Here is a 22211-nt window from a genome sequence, read left to right on the forward strand (position 1 = left end):
ATGGGTTTCACCATGTTGGCCAGGCTGGTCTCAAGCTCCTGACCTCAAGTGATCTGCCTGCCTTGATCTCCCAAGGTGCTGGGATTACAGGTGTGAGCCAGCGCGCCCAGCCCACAATCAACTCTTTATCAGAATTGCCCAGTAGAACTTGACATCATCTGTATCTCCACCGTCTAAACAGCAGCCACCAGCCCCTGTGGAGTAGCCCTGAGTAGCCAGGACAGTTCACATGAGGCTCATGTAATTGAGTGACTGGATTTTTCATTTTAAGTTAAATCCCCACGTACAGCTACTGGCTGCTGTGCTGGACAGCGCAGCCCCAGCCCTCCTGGGAAGCGCGTGTCTGGAGGCCCCTGGGTGCCAGGCACGTACCAGGCATCACCTTGTCCAGTCCTCTCTGCAGCCCTTGGAGACAGGAGCTCGTGGCCTCACTCTGCAGATAAACAAGGCAGATAGGCTCAGAGAGGGTGAGTGTCTTCTCTGAGGTCACACAGCTGGTAGGTAGAGCTGGACTGTCCAAGTTCAGAATCTGTCTCTGCCTTCCCTTTCCATGGACCACAGAGGTGGGAAACCAGGTGGGCTGGGGAATATGGAAAAGATTTGAGGAATAAATAAAGGTGGGGGTCAGCTGTAGTGAGGGAAAAGCCGGAGACCAGCACAGTTGGGTGATGCAGCGGAAAAGGGGGCATCCTAGAATGTTCTGGAATTCCAGTGGGCTGGGATCTGTGAGATACCCGGCAGCTCCTCTCCTGCAGGCCTGCGCACCGAGGGCCTGTTCCGCAGATCCGCCAGCGTGCAGACCATCCGCGAGGTCCAGCGGCTGTACAACCAAGGTGAGTGCGCCCCGCAGCCTGAGCCCCCAGCCACGGCCTGGCAGCGACCGCAGGGCTCCCGGGCCTCAGAGCAGAGGCAGCGTAGCGCCCCCGAAACCCATCCAACTCCCAGAAAACGCTCAGGGCGGGGGCAGCTTCCCAGGAGCCACTGAGGAGCCCACTGGTAGTCCGGAGTGGGGACCCTTTGTCCAGACCCCCAGCCCCTGCTGGGACAAGGTGGCCGCACGATGCCATTTTGCCTTTAGGTTTCTCCATCCGCACCAGGTGGGCACGTGCTTTCAGGAGACACCCTGCAGTGCAGGGAAGCTGGTATTTTGTCTGACAGCTCCCCCGAACTGGCTCAGCGTGGCTTCCTGAGCTGCCATGTGTAACCTGTGGGCAGGGGCAGTGGCCTCTGAGCTGAGGACGCGTTGCACTGATGCTAATGAAGCTGCTGTCTTGCTGGCGAGACTTGCCCTCTGTCCTGCTCGCTCCCACAGTCGATTGTGCATTATGCAATCATGGAGCGTCAGGGCCACACAGGGCTGAGCTCAGGCCTGCAGTGCCATCTCTGCCAAGGCCCTGGCCACAAAGAGCTGGCATTGTAGCCGGGAGTAACAGCATGCCACAGAGAAGCCAGCAGCCCGCCCCAGCCTCCACGGGGAGCCCACGAGGAGGCAGTGAGGGCGGAATCAGGACTGATGGGGCCAGAGCCACCCCCCTTTCTAGGTGGGGACAGCATCCTCCCCAGGACACGTGGCTCCAGCATCAGGCGCTTCCCCTCTGGACCTGTCACACCACACGTCCGAGAGCTCATTCTGCAGCGGCAGTGCCGGGGCCGGGGTGCAGACCTCAGCGGTGCTGTGTTCCGTGTACAGGGAAGCCCGTGAACTTCGACGACTATGGGGACATTCACATCCCTGCCGTGATCCTGAAGACCTTCCTTCGAGAGCTGCCCCAGCCCCTGCTGACCTTCCAGGCCTACGAGCAGATTCTTGGGATCACCTGTGAGTAGCTGCCTCGGGGCGGGGGTGGCGAGCCTGGTCTTCAAATGCTGTTCCCCAGCTACTGGCCCAGGGTCAGGCTCTGGGGTGGCTGAGGTGGCGTGCACCCACTCTCATCTTGTTGCCACCTGGCACTGCAGGGCAACAGAGGGAGTCCTTGCGGCTGCTGCAGCAGGCACAGCCAGGCCCCACTATCTAAGGGCAGAGGAGGTGGGCTCGGTTGGCGTTGGCCCGGCTAGTCTCAGGTGCAGCTGGACCGGGAGGCAGAGTAATGGAGGGTCTCTCTAGATTTGGGGACATCATCCCGGTCAAAGTCCTGCCTGTACCTGCTCCCAGCCCCTCAGCACTCTCATCTAGAAAGGGACTCTCAGTGTTTCTCCCAAATCACTGTAGGATGCCAAGTATGTGTGATACAAACTAAGCAGTTCTAGGGTGTGATCCTGCAGGTGCTTTGTGATTGGTCAGATGATCCTGCAGGCGCTTTGTGATTGGGCAGATGATCCTGCAGGCGCTTTGTGATTGGGCAGATGATCCTGCAGGCGCCTTGTGATTGGGCAGATGATCCTGCAGGCGCTTTGTGATTGGGCAGATGATCCTGCAGGCGCTTTGTGATTGGGCAGATGATCCTGCAGGCGCTTTGTGATTGGGCAGATGATCCTGCAGGCGCTTTGTGATTGGGCAGATGATCCTGCAGGCGCTTTGTGATTGGGCAGATGATCCTGCAGGCGCTTTGTGATTGGGCAGATGTTCCTGCAGGAGCTTTGTGATTGGGCAGATGATCCTGCAGGCGCTTTGTGATTGGGCAGATGATCCTGCAGGCGCTTTGTGATTGGGCAGATGATCCTGCAGGCGCTTTGTGATTGGGCAGATGCTCAGGTTGGCTAAGCACAGGTGACTGAAAAACAACTCCGTAACAGCATCTCAAAATACTGGCGAGTGCTAGGAAAGCTGATGCCTCAGAAGAACTATAAAACCACTCAGGTCTTCATTTAAGGAATCACGCACGGTCTTTTTTTTTTTTTTGGAGACAGAGTTTCGCTCTTGTTTCCCAGGCTGGAGTGCAATGGCGCGATCTTGGCTCACCGCAACCTCCACCTCCTGGGTTCAGGCAATTCTCCTGCCTCAGCCTCCCAAGTAGCTGGGATTACAGGCACGCGCCACCATGCCCAGCTAATTTTTTGTATTTTTAGTAGACACGGGGTTTCACCATGTTGACCAGGATGGTCTCAATCTCTTGACCTCATGATCCACCCGCCTCGGCCTCCCAAAGTGCTGGGATTACAGGTTTGAGCCACCGCACCCGGCCCCACGCACGGTCTTTTCAAATGGGATGCTGCTCCCAGTCCCCTGGGGAGAAGGACCCAACTCTGGCTTGCACCACTGTCTCCTGTCATGAAGATAACACACCTTTGTTCTCTTCCAGATAAGCACCAATGAACAAACCAGAGAGTGTAGTCATGTTCAGCATCCTCGGTAGGGAAGGAAGACATCCTTTCCTGCTACCCCTCTTGGGTTCCTTGGCGGGAACCCTCTAACTTGTTATTCTGACAAAAGACAGATTCACAGGAGAAAAGCATGCCAGTTTGTTTAATATAAGTTTTACTGGCACAAAAGTAGTCATGAGTTGGAAAAAAAAAGACCCAGGCTGGGCACGGTGGCTCATGGCTCTAATCCCAGCAGTTTGGGAGGCCAAGACAGAAAGATCACTTGAGCCCAAGAGTTTTAGACCACCTTGGGCAACACAGTGAGACCCCCATCTCTACAAAAGATTTTTAAAATTGACTGGGCTTGGTGGCATGTGCCTGTATTCCCAGCTACTCAGGAGACTGAGGTGGGAGATGGCTTGAGCCTGGGAGTTTGAGGCTACAGTGAGCCATGCTCATGCCACTGTACTTCAGCCTGGACAAAAGAGCAAGACCCCGTCTCCAAAAGGGAGGGAGGGAGGGAAAGCAAAGACCAGAAGGAAGGAAGGAAGGGAGGAGCAGGGGAGGGAGAGGGAGGGAGGAAATGAAATGAAGACAGGAGGCCGGGCGCGGTGGCTCAAGCCTGTAATCCCAGCACTTTGGGAGGCCGAGGCGGGTGGATCACAAGGTTGAGAGATCGAGACCATACTGGTCAACGTGGTGAAACCCCATCTCTACTAAAAATACAAAAAATTAGCTGGGCATGGTGGCGCGTGCCTGTAATCCCAGCTACTCAGGAGGCTGAGGCAGGAGAATTGCCTGAACCCAGGAGGCGGAGGTTGCGGTGAGCCGAGATCGCGCCATTGCACTCCAGCCTGGGTAACAAGAGCGAAAAAAAAAGAAATGAAAAAAAAAAAAAAGAAATGAAGACAGGAAGGGAAGGAGGAGAGAGAGAAAGAAAAGACCTGAAGACATCCTTAGGCCTAAATGTTTTGATAGCAGCTTGGACGAAGAGTGGAAAATTAGGGAAATGTGATGGACAAAAGGGGTTCAATTCCTTTTGGCACCCCTCCATCTTTAGAGATAAGGGTGTTCCTTCCCTCTGGGCATACGGCGGACCCCTCCCATGAGAGAATTTTAGGATCTGTCACAGACCAGTCTGGGGAGGTAGAGAGCCCTTCCTGCACCTGCCGTTTCCTAGATGCCTTCAGCTTAATCACAGAGTTTACATGCCCAGGGGCCATCTTTTCGAGAGTAACGTTCTGAACCCCAGCATTCCCCCATCTGAAACTTTCCCCGAGACGTCTTAACAGTCCAGTAACTCCGTTGGTCATTGTCTCATGTTGCACCGAATCCTCCTCTCATTGCCGTCACTGGGTCACTCCGGGTAAACGGTTGTGTCTCATTTCGGGAGGCAGCGGTGGACGTGGGAGTAGGGGGACTACCTAAGTCGGCCCTTTAATAAGGGGCATTTCTGTGTCAACAAACACAAAGTTGAATGCTTTGAACAAACCATAACCTCCAATTTTTGTAGTTGAGAGAACGTTTAGTTGGGACAATTCCTAGATGTTGGCTTGAAGAATGGGAGTGGCAGCAGCCCCCCAGTAGATTTTGTAGTTTGCAATGTAGATGGCTTTGGTGATGACGCTTGGTGTTCCGGTGACCTTCGAGTGGCCTGTGCAGCAGGAGACATGAGGACTATCTGTACGTCATCTGCTCTGATGATCTCTTCGAAGTGGATCTCAAGTCTTCCAGCATCAGCTTTTGGGGCTTTGGGTAGATGGCCTGAGGGCTCACAGGCCTGTGCGCTGTTTACCGCTGGAGCGTGACTGCTCCCCGCGGTTGCTTCCCTCTTCATTCTCAGTTACAAATACGTCTGGTCTTGAATGGGAATTGACCGATGTAGGCTCTTTTTTTTTTTTTTTTTTTTTTTGAGAAGGAGTCTCGCTCTGTCGCCATGCTGGAGTGCAGTGGCACAGTCTCGGCTGACTGCAACCTCCACCTCCTGGGTTCAAGCGATTCTTCCTCCTCAGTCTCCCGAGTAGCTGGGACCACAGGCACGTGCCAAACGCCCGGCTAAATTTGTATTTTTAGTAGAGACGGGGTTTCACCATGTTGGCCAGGATGGTCTCAATCTCTTGACCTCATGATCCACCCGCCTCAGCCTCCCGAAGTGCTGGGATTACAGGCGTGAGCCACCGCGCCCGGCTATGTAGGCTCTTTATAAGTGTGCTTTGCTAGACTTTTAATAAGAAATCTCAGATTCACTTTTTAAAAACCTCTTGAGGCTAGAAAGCCAAGCCAAAAATTGGCCATCAGGGCCTGGCGCAGTGGCTCATGCCTGTAATCCCACCACTCTGGGAGGCCAGGGTGGCTGGATCACCTGAGGTCACAAGTTCAAGAGCAGCCTGGCCAACATGGTGAAACCCCATCCCTAAAAAAATACAAAACTTATGATAAGTGCCTGCAGTCCCAGCTACTTGGAAGGCTGAGGTGGGAGAATCCTTGAACCCAGGAGGTGGAGGTTACAGTGAGCCAAGATCTCACCATTGTACTCCAGCCTGGGCAACAGCAAGACTCCGTCTCAAAAAAACACAAAAACTGCCACTGGATTTTGCCTGTAGAATCTGTACATTTGCGTGAATTCTTCTCAAAGTTCTCAATCTATTTGAAGTTTCCTGGGCCTGCCAGGAAGTGACCTTTCTTATTCACTGTAATGCCTTACATAGCACTGAATAAGGCTAGTCATCATCTCAAGTAATTTCCCCTTTTTTTTTTTTTTTTTGGAGACAGTCTTGCTTTGTCACCCAGGCTGGAGTGCAGTGGCCCAATCTTGGCTCATTACAGCCTCTACCTCCCAGGCTCAAGCGATCCATCTGCCTCAGCCTCCTGAGTAGCTGGGATCACCGGTGTGTGCTACCACACCCAACTAATTGTATTTTTAGTAGAGACAGGGTTTCACCATTTTGCCCAGGCTGGTCTCAAACCCCTGACCTCAAATGACCCGCCCACCTCAGCCTCCCAAAGTGCCATGAGCCACCTGGCCCAGCCCCTGTTACCTATTTTTAACCCTACTTGACTAGTCAACCCAACTATATAAAGATGTATGCCTGGATTATGCTTAATATGGATAACTCAGAGCATGCAGCTGTTTTGGTTTGGGTTTCGTTTTGAGATGAAGCGTCACTCTGTCACCGAGGCTGGAGCACAGTGGTGCCATCTTGGCTCACTGCAACCTCCACCTCCTAGGTTCAAGTGATTGTCCCACCTCAAGCAATTTTCCTGCCTCAGCCTCCTGAGTAGCTGGGATTACAGGCACTGGCCGTCACCCTCAGCTGATTTTTGTATTTTTGTAGAGATGGGGTTTCACCATATGGGCCAGGCTGGTCTTGAACTCAGGTGATCTGCCTGCCTCAGCCTCCCAAAGTGTTGGGATTACAGGTGTGAGTTACTGAAGTCACATGAACTTGAAAAGAATATTTGATTTAGTTTCTCTATTTCTGAGAGCTTTAGAAATATTTAATTTATATAAATGCTCATGTTATCTTGAAGCCAATTTGAATAGAACTCCTTTAAGGGATTTTATAAATTAACTTGGTAATACCATCAGAGGGAGAAGAATTTCATGTATACGTAACATACATGCATAAAGATCTGCAAACAAAAACATTTTAAGACGGGGTCTCCTTCTGTCACGCAGGCTGGAGTGCAGTGACATGCTGTTGGCTCACGGCAGCCTTGACCTCTGGGATCAAGCAGGCATGCCCCCTCAGCCTCCCAAGTAGCTGAGGCATGCGCTGCCACACCCAGCTAATTTTTAAGGATTTTTGTGTAAAGACAGGAGAGGGGGGTCTCACCACGTTGTCCAGGCTGGTTTCAAACTCCTGGGCTCAAGTGATCTGCCCACCTCGGCCTCCCAAAGTGCTGGGGTGACAGACATGAAGCAACACAGCCAGTTGTAAACCCAGATCTTATAACTTTCATACGTAGTTTCATACAAGTTAAGATGACCTGTTAAGGGTGAAAGCTTTTCATCACTATTTCCATGGAAGACCCTAAAGGTTTTTTTAATTCGTCCAGTTGGTTTCCAAATAGTCCTTTTAACCTGGTTTTTTTGTTTGCTTGTTTTTAACCAAAGGTGTATCTAATGCATGTCACTCCAAACCAGTAAGCCTTTTGTGGCCATGGAGGCAAGAGATGTTTTCAGAGTCCCCCACTATCCAGAGTTACCCACAGATAGCCACAGACAGAGCTGGTGGTGGTTGGTGGGATGTGAGTTGTCAATACCTGCGGCTGGGTAATTTATAAAGAAAAGAAGTTTAATTGGCTCCTGGTTCTCTGGGCTTTATAGGAAGCAGGCTGTTGGCATCTGCTTGGCTTCATGGGAGGCCTCAGGAAACTTACACATGGCAGAGGGTGAAGGAGGAGCAGGCATCTCACGCAGTGTGAGAAGGAGCAAGATGGGATGAGGTCATGCCACACACGTAAGCAACCAGATCTTTTTTTTTTTTTTTTTTGAGACAAGAGTGTCGTCTAGGCTGGAGTGCAGTGGCACAATCTCAGCTCACGGCAATCTCCGCCTCCTGGGTTCAAGCGATTCTCCTGCCTCAGCTTCACACCCAGCTGAGTTTTGTAGTTTTAGTAGAGATGGAGTTTCACCATATTGACCAGGCTGGTCTTGAAATCCTGACCTTGTGATCTGCCTGCCCAGACCTCCCAAAGTGCTGGGATGACAGGCTTGAGCCACTCTGCCAAGCCATAACAACCAGGTCTCTTGAGAAATCATTCACTGTCATGAGAACAGGACCAAAAAGAGGGTGGGTGTGGTTCTAAGAGTAAGTGGGGGTGGGTCTCAGTGTGGGCCAGTTGCAGCAGGTCCCTGGAGGGCGGGACAGTGCCCTCCCCAACAGCAACAAAGCAGGAGGGATTTGTGGTGTGGAGAATCAGGAGCAGGCAGTTCATCTAGAGCAGGGTTGCAAACGTTTTCTGTAGCGGGCCACGTAGAAAATATGTAGTAAATATTTCAGACTTCACAGTCTCTGTTGCAGCTACTTAGCTCTGCCCGAAGGCAAAAGCAGCCATAGGCAATGTATGTAATGCCGTAGCTGTGTTCTAAGAAAGCTTTACTGGGCCGGGCGCAATGGCTCACGCCTGTAATCCCACCACTTTGGGAGGCCGAGGCGGGTGGATCACAAGGTCAAGAGATCGAGACCATCCTGGTCAACATGGTGAAACGCTGTCTCAACTAAAAATACAAAAATTAGCTGGGCATGGTGGCGCGTGCCTGTAATCCCAGCTACTCAGGAGGCTGAGGCAGGAGAATTGCCTGAACCCAGGAGGCGGAGGTTGCGGTGAGCCGAGATCGCGCCATTGCACTCCAGCCTGGGTAACGAGCGAAACTCCTTCTCAAAAAAAAAAAAAAAGCTTTACTGACAAAAACAGGCAATGGGCCAGATCTGGTCTAGACTGTTCCTGTTTATAAAGTGATTGAGCTTTAGCAGCTTCCTGGAACGTGATGTTGCTGGGTGAGAAAGCAGAGGAACAGAGCTTGCAGAATGGAAGGGCCGTGGCCTGGTGGGAAGTCCCCACGGTGGCTCACATTGAGCTGTAACCCTCAGTGCTGGAGGTGGGGAGGTGATCGGATCCTGGGGGTGGATCCCTCATGGGTGGGTGCCAGCCTCACGAGTGAGCACTCACCGGACCTGGTTTAAAGGCGTGCGGCACCTCTGGCCCGCACTGTCTCTTGCTCCTGTTTTTGCCATGTGACACGCCGCCTTCCCTTTTACCTTCTGCCATGACTGGAAGCCTCCCGGGGCCGGCGCCATGTTTTACAGCCTGCAGAACCATGAGCCCGTTAACCCTCTCTTCTTGTGAATGGCCCCATCTCAGGCATTTCTTCATAGAAGTGCAAGAACAGCCAAGCACACACAGGGTTTGCCGAGCACAGCCACACAGCCAGGGAGTCAGCGGGGGGCCCTCCTCCCGGGCCAGGACGCAGGGCCACCCTGGCCACTCGGGAGCTCAGCAGGGAGGCCCGTGCCGTTCCAGGTGTGGAGAGCAGCCTGCGCGTCGCCCGCTGCCGTCAGATCCTGGGGAGCCTGCCCGAGCACAACTACGTCGTACTCCGCTACCTCATGGGCTTCCTGCACGCGGTGAGTGGGCATGGGGGGCACAGGGGGGAGGCCCAGTGGCCTCTCTCGCCGTGCCGTGCCTGCATGGACCCTGGGTCTGGGGTCACGCCCTGCTCGGCCCTCGGAATACCACTCCCTGGCCAGCAAGGACCTCACGCGGGCCCACCGTGGGCCCGCCGTCCTTGGGCCACTGCTAATGACCTTCATGAGTGGGGTCCCTTGCCCCCCACGTCATCCGTTTCGGCCGAGTCTCAGAGGTGGGAAACTGTCCACCACAGGCACAGAGCCTGATGCGTGACCGGCCCTCACTGTGGACTGAGCTGACCCTTCCTGCGGAGGGGACACACCCAGTAGGTGCTTGTGACCGCACGGCGGGTGGTGTGAAACCATGGAAATTGACCCATGTCACGCTTCTGCGAGGCCAGACACCCAGAATGCAGGTGTGCTGGGCTGTGCTTCCTCCAGACACTCTAGGGGCAGGTCCTGGGCACTCCAGCCTCTGCCTGCCCTTCCCTCATAAGCTCGGGCCCCTGCCACCATTCGTTGGATTTAGGACCCATCCAGAAGATCCAGGATGATCTCATCTTGAGATCCTTCACTTAATGACCGCTGCAACAACCCTCCTTCCAAATGAGGGCACAGTCACAGATTTTTGGTGGCCTGTCTTGGGGGGGCCACCATTCCGTCTTCTGCACCATGCTAAGCAAATGAACAGAGAAAACCTTCGCCGCTCTGGGCCTGCCCTGACTGCTCTCTCCTCCCGGGGCAGGGATGCATGTGGACCAAAACCCTGTGCGGTCAACAGAGGAAGGCTCCACACATCCAAACGGGTCCAGCCCCAGCCCCACAGCCCTGTATGTCTAATCTCCATCTCCCCAAGCCTTCGCCCCAGGCTGTGCGGGGTGCTGGCAGTGCCCCCTGTGGGGGAGGGGAGTGCCTGGGCAGAACAGGTATCACGTGCCAGAGTCCGTCAGAGCGTGCCACCTCTGGGTTTTACAAGTTTTTTTCTCCCTATCACTTCATATAATTGTCAGAGGCCCCAAACTAAAATTTGTTCTCCTAATCCTCTCAAAATGTTTCTACTTTTTTTTGAAACAGTCTTGCTCTCTTGCCCAAGCTGGAGTGCAGTGGCTCAATCTCAGCTCACTGCAACCTGCACCTCCGCCTCCTGAGAAGCTGGGATTACAGGCGAGCGCCACCACACCCAGCTAGTTAATTTTTTTTTTTTTTTTTTGAGACGGAGTTTCGCTCTTGTTACCCAGGCTGGAGTGCAACGGCGCGATCCCGGCTCACTGCAACCTCCGCCTCCTGGGTTCAGGCAATTCTCCTGCCTCAGCCTCCTGAGTAGCTGGGATTACAGACACGCGCCACCATGCCCAGCTAATTTTTTGTATTTTTAGTAGAGACGGGGTTTCACCGTGTTGACCAGGATGGTCTCGATCTCTTGACCTCGTGATCCACCCGCCTCGGCCTCCCAAAGTGCTGGGATGACAGGCTTGAGCCACCGCGCCCGGCCTAGTTAATTTTTCTATTTTTAGTGGAGACAGATTTTGGCCATGTTGGCCGGGCTGGTGTCAAACTCCTGACCTCAGGCTGATCCACCGGCCTACCGAAGTGCTGGGATGACAGGTGTGAGCCACCATGTCCGCCCTACTTCTTTTTCAGTGGGAGAGACTGATTTATCTCTATAGCCACCTCCTCCATGAGCAGTGACGGGACGTGGCGTTACCCCTCCAGTGGCACCTGGGGGCTTCGGCTTAGGGAGGGGTGGCCTCCTGTTGGCCTGGCTGGTGGACAGCTGGAAGGGACTGTCAGGCAGGGGAAGCCTCGACCGCCCCTGGCCGTCTCCCAGAAGCAGGGCTTGGGCATGTCTGGGCATCCTCACCAGATCTGTGAGGTGCCACCTGGCTACGCCCCCCTCCAGTTCTCTGCTCCCAGCCTCACGATCCCCGTTTCTAACTCTGAGGTTCCCCCCAGCTTGGATCTTGTACAGCGACAAGTAGAAGAGAACAGGCCCTGCCCTCATCAGGGCCACACAGGCCTGTCACGTGACCTTGGGCAAGTCTCCTGTACCCTCCGGGCCCCAGATGCCTCATCTGTTAGATGGGGAGGAGTGACCCCCACCTCCCGGGGTTGCGGTAAGCGGTGGCCGAGAAGGACCGTGAGCCCTTCTGGGACGCAAGCTCTTTACACTCTCGGCCCCCCTCGCAGTGAGCCTTACATGCTGGCTGGTCCCCATCATGCCCAGTTCGCCACCCACGGCACAGAGGCCAGAGAGGTCACCTAGTTCGCCCGTCCTCAAGAGCGTATCTCCCCAGACGCTGCAGTGGAACAGGAGAGGGTGGGGTGTTGAGACTGTCACAGGTCAGAGCCTGAGAGTCCTCCAGGACAAACCCTTCCTGTCAGATAGGAAAACTGAGGCCCGGGGTGGGGAGGTGGACGCACGGAGCCCCTGTACTGCCTGCTGGGGGTGGCCCTTCCACAGCTGAGGAGGGGTGGCCCATGGTGTTGACTCCCCTTTCCTCATGTATGATTTCCTCCAGGTATCTCGGGAAAGCATTTTCAACAAAATGAACAGCTCTAACCTGGCCTGTGTCTTCGGGCTGAATTTGATCTGGCCGTCCCAGGGGGCCTCCTCCCTGAGTGCCCTCGTGCCCCTGAACCTGTTCACTGAACTGCTGATTGAGTACTATGAAAACATCTTCAGTGCGCCAGAGGCACCCAGGGGCCATGGCCTGGCACCGCGGGAGCAGGGGGGCAGGGCCGCCCCTTTGCAGGAGGCTGTGCTGCAGATACAAGCCACGGCCCTCACCAAGCCTTCCCTACCTCCAAGTCCCCTGACAGCAGCCAGAAGACGCTTCTAGTGTTGCAAACACTGTAGTTCCAGCTACCTCCCACGCCTGTCTCTGCACTGTGTGTTTTATAAACTTGCCATCTGAGGCATTACATGAACTCAGAACCTTTGAATTAAAATTCCGTGCTTCCGGCCCCTGGACTCTTCTCTGTGGTACCTGAGCTACGGACCGATAAAATAATGCATTTGCTAGGATTAATGTTTCTAAGCATCACCCAATGTGGTTCCGCTGAAAACGAGAATGTGGTGGCTAAGGGCACCGGACGTGGCAGCTCCCGCCTGTAATCCCAGCACTTTGGGAGGCTGAGGTGGGCAGATCACCTGAGGTCAGGAGTTCAAGAACAGCCTGGCCAACATGGAGAAACACCATCTCTATGAAAAATACAAAACTGCTGGGTGCGGTGGCTCACGCCTGTAATCCCAGCACTTTGCGAGGCCGAGGCGGGTGGATCATGAGGTTTAGAGATCGAGACCATCCTGGTCAACATGGTGAAACCCCATCTCTACTAAAAATACAAAAAATTAGCTGGGCATGGTGGCGCGTGCCTGTGATCCCAGCTACTCAGGAGGCTGAGGCAGGAGAATTGCCTGAACCCAGGAGGCGGAGGTCACAGTGAGCCGAGATCGCGCCATTGCACTCCAGCCTGGGTAACAAGAGCGAAACTCGGTCTCAAAAAAAAAAAAAATACAATTAACTGGGTGTGGTGGCGCATGCCTGTAATCCCAGCTGCTCAGGAGGCTGAGGCAGGAGAATCTCTTGAATCCAGGAGGTGGAGGTTGCAGTGGGCCTAGATCATACCTTTGCACTCCAGCCTGGGTAACGAGCGAAACTCCATCTCAAAAAAACAGCTTGCCCAGCTGCTGCCACCCAGCTGTGTAAGCGCCACCACTGAAAGCAGTGGCTGTTCATTACTGCCCACGAGTCAGTGGGTCAGCTGGGCGGTTCTTTTGCTCCTTTGGGGGGATGGCTTACACATCCTGACATACCCAGGTGTCGGCGGGGTGACTTCTACAGGTATCCTGGCAGTTCAGCAGGGCACATTCTCACAGCACAGGGCCAGATGCACACATACGCGCCAGTGCAGTTTTCGTGGTTGCATTGGGTCCTGTTCGCTCACATCCCATTGGCCAAAGCCAGCCTGGTGGCTGTGGCCAGGGTCACAGGGGGAGGGTACTGCAGAGGCGGCGGATACCGGGAAGGTAAAGAGCTGGACCTAAAGCCGAGCGGCCCGACGGCTCCGGGGTGTCGGGCAGGCTGGGCAGGCTGGGCAGGCTGGGCCCTGTGCGTCCATCAAACGTGCCGGAGAAGGATGCCATGTCTTAGTTCCACTTTCCCAGCAGAAAAGCCCAGATCCACCGAGACGGAACAAGCTTAAGTCAATGCTCACCCTGGACCGGGGCTGCAGTGAGGGAAGGCTCCAGTCGGCTTAGGCCTGAGCCCTCTGCCCCACCCTGGAGCTGGGATAAAGCCCCACCCAGACCCGGCAGAGGGGAGGAGTGACCGGCGGCTCCAGGGGTTACCCACCAGTCCCAGGCTGCCAGCTCTTGTTGTAGGGAGAAGTGGGGGAGGTTCTGGGGAGCAAAGAACAACAGTCCCCTCTGCAGACCCCCATGGCGGCCCCTCCGTGCCAGTACGGGGTGTTGACTAAAGCTGCACTGGGACCCCAGGTGCCCGTTCAGATGCTTGGGGGTCACTGGCCACCCTAGGCCAAGCCTTGGACGCCCCGGGCTCTGCGCTGGAAACTGACGGGTGCAGGCTCCTCCCTGGGCCCCTCGGTCTCCACTTGTATCTCCCCAGTATTCTCCGGCCCTCGTCTGCCACTGTGTTTTCTGCCTTGCTAGGGCTAGCTGTCTTTAAGGGAGGGGCCGTGCGCAGTGGCTCACGCCTGTAATCCCAGCACTTTGGGGGCCAAGGTAGGCAGATCACAAGGTTAAGAGCTTGAGGTCATCCTGGCCAACATGGTGAAAACCCGTCTCCACTAAAAGTTCAAAAGATGAGCAGGGCGTGGTGGTGGCAGACACCTGTACTCTCAGCTACTCGGGAAACAGACAGGAGGACTTCAAAGAAAAAAAAAAAAAGCAGGGGGCTTTATGTGTTGGCACGTGTCTGGGGTCTGCGTCCCTTCTCCCCGATTCCTCCCTGGGGGTGGGCTGTCTGCAAGCACAGTGGCCCGCCAGCCCTTTGAGAAGGGAGCGCACACTGTGTTTACTGGACTTGCCTGCAGGCTCACCGAGGGGTTCTTCCCTTACAAGTCAAGTGTCCCCATGAGGTTAAATACAAGCTAAACACACCACCACCACCTGAGCCCACGTGTCCAATGCCTGAGATTTTTTTTTTTTTTTTTTTTTTTGAGACGGAGTTTTGCTCTTGTTACCCAGGCTGGAGTGCCATGGCGAGATCTCGGCTCACCGCAACCTCCGCCTCCTGGGTTCAAGCAATTCTCCTGCCTCAGCCTCCTGAGTAGCTGGGATTACAGGCACGCGCCACCATGCCCAGCCAATTGTTTTTGTATTTTTAGTAGAGACGGGGTTTCACCATGTTGACCAGGATGGTCTCGATCTCTCGACCTCGTGATCCACCCGCCTCGGCCTCCCAAAGTGCTGGGATTACAGGCTTGAGCCACCGTACCCGGCCAACGCCTGAGATGTTTATCAGGAGAAGCTTATTATCACCAGCTTCAGGTGATTGTTAGGAGACCGCTCCCCCTCCGCAGCCAATTACTATTTTAGAGAAACAGTGTAACCACCTCACCTGATGGTCACCAGGAATCTCCTAGTGGGGGTGGGGGAGCCCTCCCTGCCCTGCTCAGGTCTGACTAGCTACTGTAACAAATTGACAAATAGTAGCTGCTGTAACCTTCTGTAGCACATGGACACAGTGGTCTCTCAGGAGTCCCACGGATGGAAATCCAAGTCCCCCTAAAGCTGCCTGGAGGCCTGCCTCTGACCCGTGCATGAGGGCCTCTGCTCCCTGCTCACTGTCATTCAGACGGACTCACGGCCCGGTCACTGGCCCTGCAGACAGCTGGCTCCCGAGGACTGGCCCAGCCAACCAGGCTCGGCTTCCTCTCTGGGAGTGCCAGTCAGAATATTCTCTCCTCTTCCCATGGGAGTGGGGAAGGGGAGGCCAGGAGTATGAATCCCACCCGATGAGATTCTCCCACGAGGACGCTGGAGTGGGTGTGTGTGCCCTGTGAAATTCTCATCTCCAGTGTGCAAATGAGAATCCGCAGGCCCCCCACAGAGAAGAGCACACACCTAAAGTCACACAGCTAGCGAGTGGCAGAGCTGGGACTCGAACCAGGGCAACCCCATCCTCTTGCATGGAGCTGTGGGAGCCAAAGGGAGGCACCTGGGCCTTGGGCTTCCCTTCCATACAGTGGGTTTTGTTTTTTGAGAGAGTCTCGCTCTGTCCCCCAGGGTGGAGAGCAGCGGCACAATCTGGTCTCACTGCCACCTCCTCCTCCTGGGTTCAAGGGATTCTCCTGCCTCAGCCTCCCAAGTAGCTGGGATTATAGGCACACACCACCACGCCCGGCTCATTTTTTCAATTTTAGTACAGATAGGATTTCACCATGTAGCCCAGGCTCAAACTGCTGAGCTCAGGCAATGAGCAGCACTCCACTCCTACAGTCTCAACCTCCCGAGCTCAGGCAATCCACTCACCTCGGCCTCCCAGAGTGCTAGGATTACAGGCATGAGCCACCGCACCTGGCCCTACGTGGGTCTTTTACACTGCCAGTCAGAGACCGTGAGTCCTGAGCTAGGATCAGCCCCACCTGCAGTGACTCTGAGCAAGTCTCATCACCGTGCGCCCGTTTCCCGCCGGAACATGGGCCGATGGTGAGAGCTGAGAGCCCAGTGTGGACGTGGAAGTTGTATCTGCCGCCCTACAGCATCTTGGACCTTTCCTAGTTGTACTAGGACCACCTCGATCGTAAAGATGTCGAGTTGAGAGTAGACTTTGGTCCTCTCAGATGGCCATCCACACTCTTGGACCCTGTAAGGCCCACTGGGCACATTCTTACAGCTGCAAGCTGCCCGATGCAGAGGGAATTGATTGGCAAACGCCCCGGAGTGTGCAGCTGGCTGGGGCCCCTGGCAGCCTCTGCACTGAAGTCCTTTGAGAGGCTCCAGGCCCCTGCTCACCCCGCACCAGCCCTCACCCCGAGGGCTGCAGCTCCTGCCCTCACCACCCCGGGGGTCCAGGGAGCAGGGCTGAGGGACCCAGCCCTGAGCCTGAGTGCTGGGAGGAGCCAGCGGGGCCTGTGGGCCTCAGTGGGGCTTTCTGGACCCTTCTCTTCCCCTTTGCCCACCTGGCTCCTCCTTCCCCACGGGTCTCCTGCCCAGCGTCTGCCTCCACCTTCTCCTCCCTTCGCTCATGCTTCCACTCCCTCCCAGCAGTGGGTAGTATCTGTGCCGGGTTTCTTATTTCTAATTGCATTCTTCCTGCCTCACATCCCCAAGTCACTATGCCCTACTATATCAAACTTACAGCCCTAGGCACAACTATTTTAGGACTCCTCCTAGCAACAGAACTCAGCCTTATGACTAACAATGTAAAATTAAGCACCCCAGTACAAACTTACTACTTCTCTAACATACTAGGCCTCTACTCAGTCACTACTCATCGCCTAAAACCCCACTCAAGCTTAACAAGTCAAAATCTTGCCTCCACCTTACTAGACCTACTCTGACTAGAAAAATCTATGCCAAACACAGCACAAACTCAAGCCTCAATCTCTACAATTACCTCCACCCAAAAGGCCTAATCAAACCGTACTTCCCATCATTCCTTATCACACTCATCCTAGCGTTACTCCTAACCGTCTAGCCCCCACCCCGAGTTAACTCAATCGCAATATGCATACCTATAAACAACGCCCAACAAGTGACTAAAACAACTCAAACACCATAATTATATAAAGCACCAGCACCTGTAGGATCTTCACAAATTAATCCTGCCCCTTCTCCCTCATGAATCATTCAACTAGCCACAGTCTTATAATTAACAGTAATTTCCACCGTCTGTTTAGGGTCACCACCCAGTGCTATCAACATTATTGTTTCTATTGTCAGACCCAACACAAATATTCCTAAGATATTAATGCTTGATACCCATGACTCAGGATGCTCATCAATTGCCATCGCTGCAGTATAACCAAAAACAACCATTATACCACCTAAATAAATTTAAAAAACTATAAGCCCTATATAAGACCCATCAAAGTATAGTGTAATCACACAACCCACAGCACCACTAAAAATTAACACCAAAACCCCGTAAATAGGAGAGGGCTTAGAACAAAACCCTACAAATCCTATCACTAAAGTAATACTTAATGAAAATAAAGCGTATGTCATTATTCCCACATGGATTATAACCATGACTAATGATATGAAAAACCATCGTTGTACTTCAACTATAAGAATTATAGGCCGGAGCCGGGCGCGGTGGCTCAAACCTGTAATCCCAGCACTTTGGGAGGCCGAGGCGGGTGGATCACGAGGTCGAGAGTTCGAGACCATCCTGGTCGACATGGTGAAACCCCGTCTCTACTAAAAATACAAAAAATGAGCTGGGCATGGTGGTGTGTGCCTGTAATCCCAGCTACTCAGGAGGCTGAGGCAGGAGAATTGCCTGAACCCAGGAGGCGGAGGTTGCGGTGAGCCGAGATCGCGCCATTGCACTCCAGCCTGGGTAACAAGAGCGAAACTCCGTCTCAAAAAAAAAAAAAAAGAATTATAATGACTTCACCCCGCAAAACACACCCTCTAACAAAAATCATTAACAACTCATTTATTGATCTTCCTACACTGCCCAACATTTCTTTCTGATGGAATTTTGGCTCACTCCTAGGAGCCTGCCTAATCATTCAAATGACCACGGGCTTATTCTTAGCCATACATTACACTCCAGACACCTTAACCGCCTTCTCCTCATAGCCCACATCACCCGAGACGTAAACTACGGATGAATAATCTGCTACCTGCATGCCAACGGCGCCTCCATATTCTTCGTATGTCTCTTCCTTCATAGCGGCCGAGGCCTCTGCTATGGATCTTTCCTTTCCCGAGAAACTTGAAATATCGGTACAATTCTACTTCTTACAACCATAGTCACAGCATTTATAGGCTATGTTCTTCCATGAGGCCAAATATCATTTTGAGGGGCTACAGTAATCACAAACCTCTTATCAGCCATTCCATATATTGGGTCCAACCTTGTACAATGAGTCTGAGGCGGCTTCTCAGTAGATAAGGCCACCCTTACACGATTTTTTACCTTCCACTTTATTTTACCTTTCATCATCGCAACCCTAGCAACTATTCATCTCTTGTTTCTGCATGAAACAGGTTCAAGTAATCCATCAGGGATAACATCTAACCCTGACAAAATCACATTCCACCCCTACTATACAATCAAAGATATTCTAGGGCTAATTCTTCTTCTATCTCTAATAAGCCTAACTATTTATGCCAGACCTTTTAACCGACTCAGACAACTACACAGTAGCAAATCCCCTCAGCACCCCTCCCCATATTAAACCAGAGTGATATTTTCTATTCGCATACGCAATCCTACGGTCTATTCCTAATAAACTTGGAGGCGTCCTAGCCCTTACGTTCTCTATTTTAATTCTTATCATCATTCCTACCACACACCTATCCAACCAACAAAGCATAACATTCCGACCAATTACCCAAATCATATTCTGAGCGTTAGCAGCCGACCTACTCACACTTACGTGAATTGGAGGCCAACCAGTCGAACACCCATTTACAATCATCGGCCAAACTGCATCTATCATATATTTTCTGATTATCACTGCCCTAATCCCCCTCTCAGCCTTAATTGAAAACAAGCTACTTAAATGAGAAGGTCCTTGTAGTATCATCCAATACCCCGGTCTTGTAAACCAGAAAAGGAGACACACCCGCTCCCTAGGACATCAGAGAGAGAACACCTAATTCTACCGCCAACACCCAAAGCTGAAGTTCTGATCTTGAACTACTCTCTGAGTAACGAATTGTACTAATTTATATTATTGATGGACCGACAACAATGTGTTTTCCAAGCACACATAACACTATTACCCTATGTAATTACTGCGTTAATGTTTAACCCTATGAATAATGCACAGTACTGAAAATGCTTAATTATACATAGTACATTACACCAAAATGTGCATAAGTCATCGATAAACATGCTTATAAGCAAGAACTCTAATTCCACAGAGGACTATAGTACATAACAATCCAACCCCCATTAAACCGTACAACATATGGATATCATCTAGCAATGTAGTTCATTAACCGTACATCCGTACATTAAGTCATTGATCGGACATAGCACATCTTAATTCTACAGTCCTTGTAACCATGGATATCCCCTTCCCTGTTTGGTCTCTTAATCTACCAACCTCCATGAAACCAGCAACCCGCCCACATCTGCGGCTCTTCTCGCTCCGGGCCCATATAGACAGGGCTTGGTTATACTGAAACTATACCTGGCATTTGGTTCCTACCTCAGGGCCATCTCATCAAAACTGTGTATACGTTCCTCTTAAATAAGACATCATGGCCGGGCGCAGTGGCTCAAGCCTGTAATCCCAGCACTTTGGGAGGCCGAGGCGGGTGGATCACGAGGTCAAGAGATCGAGACCATCCTGGTCAACATGGTGAAACCCCGTCTCTACTAAAAATACAAAAAATTAGCTGGGCATGGTGGCGCGTGCCTGTAATCCCAGCTACTCAGGAGGCTGAGGCAGGAGAATTGCTTGAACCCAGGAGGTGGAGGTTGCGGTGAGCCAAGATCGTGCCATTGCACTCCAGCCTGGGTAACAAGAGTGAAACTCCATCTCAAAAAAAAAAAAAAAAAAAAAAAAAAGACATCACGATGGTGTGGCGCTATCACCGTCTTAACCGCGTCACTGGATGCATGTAGTGCCTGGGTGGGGAAAGGGGAAGGGAGGGAAATCCTCAGCGTTACCGTAGGCTCCGGTAGGAGTCCCGCTACCCGTCCTGTGGGACCTGTCTGTGTCTTGCCAGACCTTATGCTATCATCGCACCTAAATTGAATGTCTTGGCCCCCAACCCACCCACTAAGGTGTTATTCAGTCAATGGTTTCAGGACACAAGAAGTAATTGACTAGAATTTGTTCAATCAGCTTCACACAATAACCTGTATTCCCATCTTTAACCCACCTCCATTTTCTGAGGCGCGTACGATAAAGAGAGATTTTACTATTAACATTTCACCATCCTAATCCCACAAGCTAAAATAGACAAGCACCCAGTAACAACCCACCCATTCAAATAAATAGCACTCAGCTTTCCATGCAATCGGCCCTCATCCTTCAGAAAACGTACTAGTACCAGTATAACAGCGGGCTGCATTTTAAGCTCAATTAACCTGCTGCTTACCAACTTAAATCAAGCCCAGTTAATGTAGCTTAATATTTAAAGCAAGACACTGAAAATGTCTGGAAGGGTAGCTACTACCCCATGAACGCAAAGGTTTGGTCCTAGCCTTTCTATTAGCTCTCAGCGAGATTACACATGCAAGCATCCGCAGCCCTGTGAAAATGCCCTCTAGAACGTCAGAACATGAGGAGCGAGCATCAAGCACACACACACGCAGCTCAAAACGCTTTGCTTAGCCACGCCCCCACGGGAGACAGCAGTGACAAACTTTTAGCAATGAACGAAAGTTCAACTAAGCTACGCTATCAGAGTCGGTCGATTTTGTGCCAGCCACCGCGGCCATACGATTGACTCAAGTTAATAAAGCCCGGCGTAAACAGTGTTTAAGATTTCATACCAATAAAGCTGACCTATGACCGAGTTGTAGAAAACCCCGGTTATAGTAAAATACCCTACGAAAGTGGCTTGAATATTCTGAACACACTATAGCTAAGGTACAAACTGGGATTAGATATCCCACTATGCTTAGCCCTAAACCTCAATAATTTAAACAACAAAATTATTCACCAGAACACTACAAGCAACAGCTCGAAACTCAAAGGACCTGGCGGTGCTTTACATCCGTCTACAGGAGCCTGTTCTATAATCGATATACCCCGATAAACCTTACCACCTCTTGCCCGCAGCCTGTATACCACCACCTTCAGCAAACTCCCTAAAGATCGCAGAGTAAGCAGGAGTATCATAAAAACGTTAGGTCAAGGTGCAGCCAATGAAGTGGGAAGAAATGGGCTACATTTTCTAAACTAGAAAACGACACGATAACCCTTATGAAATCTAAGGACACAAGGTGGATTTAGCAGTAAACCAAGAATAGAGAGCTTGATTGAAGCAAGGCCATTAAGCACGCACACACCGCCCGTCACCCTCCTCAACCATCACACAAAGTACATTAACAATTAAGCCACTATATACTGACGTAGAGGGGATAAGTCGTAACATGGTAAGCGTACTGGAAAGTGAGCTTGGATAAATCAAAGTGTAGCTTAAAACAAAGCACCCGGCCTACACCCGGAAGATCTCAAAATAACTGATCACTTTGAGCTAACCCTAGCCCAAATCCTATTTAACTTTACTATATAAATACAACAGTTAAACCATTTACCCTTTACAAAAGTATAGGCGATAGAAATTACACCCTAGGAGCAATAGACGCAGTACCGCAAGGGAAAGACAAACCCCCAGAAGCACAAAAAAGCAAAGATAAACCCTTCTACCTTCTGCATAATGAATTAACTAGACATGGCCTTATATAGAGAACTTCAGCAATGCCCCCCAAAAGCAGACGAGCTACCCAAAGATAGCTGAAAGAGCACACCCGTCTATGTGGCAAAATAGTGGGAAAATCTATGGGTAGGGACGACAAACCTACCAAGCCTGGTGATAGCTGGTTGTCCAAGACAGAGTTTCAGTTCAGCCTTAAACTTACCTACAGAATCACCCAATCCCCCTGTAAGTTTAATTGTTAGTCTAAAGAGGGACAGCTCTTTAGAGCAAAGGAAACAACCTTGATATAGAGA

At 52.0% G+C, this 22211-nt stretch overlaps 1 protein-coding gene and 1 non-coding gene across 8 annotated transcripts in view; both read left to right on the plus strand.

Annotated features, from left to right (window-relative positions):
* The window catches only part of ARHGAP8 (Rho GTPase activating protein 8), an 87338-nt gene extending 74850 nt beyond the window's left edge, over positions 1-12488 (plus strand). For 3 of the 7 annotated variants that reach the window (XM_039463146.2, XM_010343301.3, XM_074391168.1), the window contains exons 9-12: positions 756-833; positions 1691-1819; positions 9268-9371; positions 11894-12488. In XM_039463146.2, the coding sequence (XP_039319080.2) occupies positions 756-833; positions 1691-1819; positions 9268-9371; positions 11894-12214 (632 nt within the window). In that variant the 3' untranslated portion in view covers positions 12215-12488. The other 4 variants (XR_012515503.1, XM_074391169.1, XM_010343304.3 and 1 more) reach the window with 4 other exon arrangements.
* An 8451-nt stretch (positions 12489-20939) lies between these two features.
* On the plus strand, positions 20940-21667 carry LOC141582665 (18S ribosomal RNA). Its single transcript, XR_012515545.1, has one exon. It is a non-coding gene; the product is annotated as an 18S ribosomal RNA (ribosomal RNA).
* Positions 21668-22211: the final 544 nt, after the last annotated feature.

The sequence above is a fragment of the Saimiri boliviensis genome, chromosome 21 (genome assembly GCF_048565385.1).
Source record: "Saimiri boliviensis isolate mSaiBol1 chromosome 21, mSaiBol1.pri, whole genome shotgun sequence".
Taxonomy (NCBI): Eukaryota; Metazoa; Chordata; class Mammalia; order Primates; family Cebidae; genus Saimiri; species Saimiri boliviensis.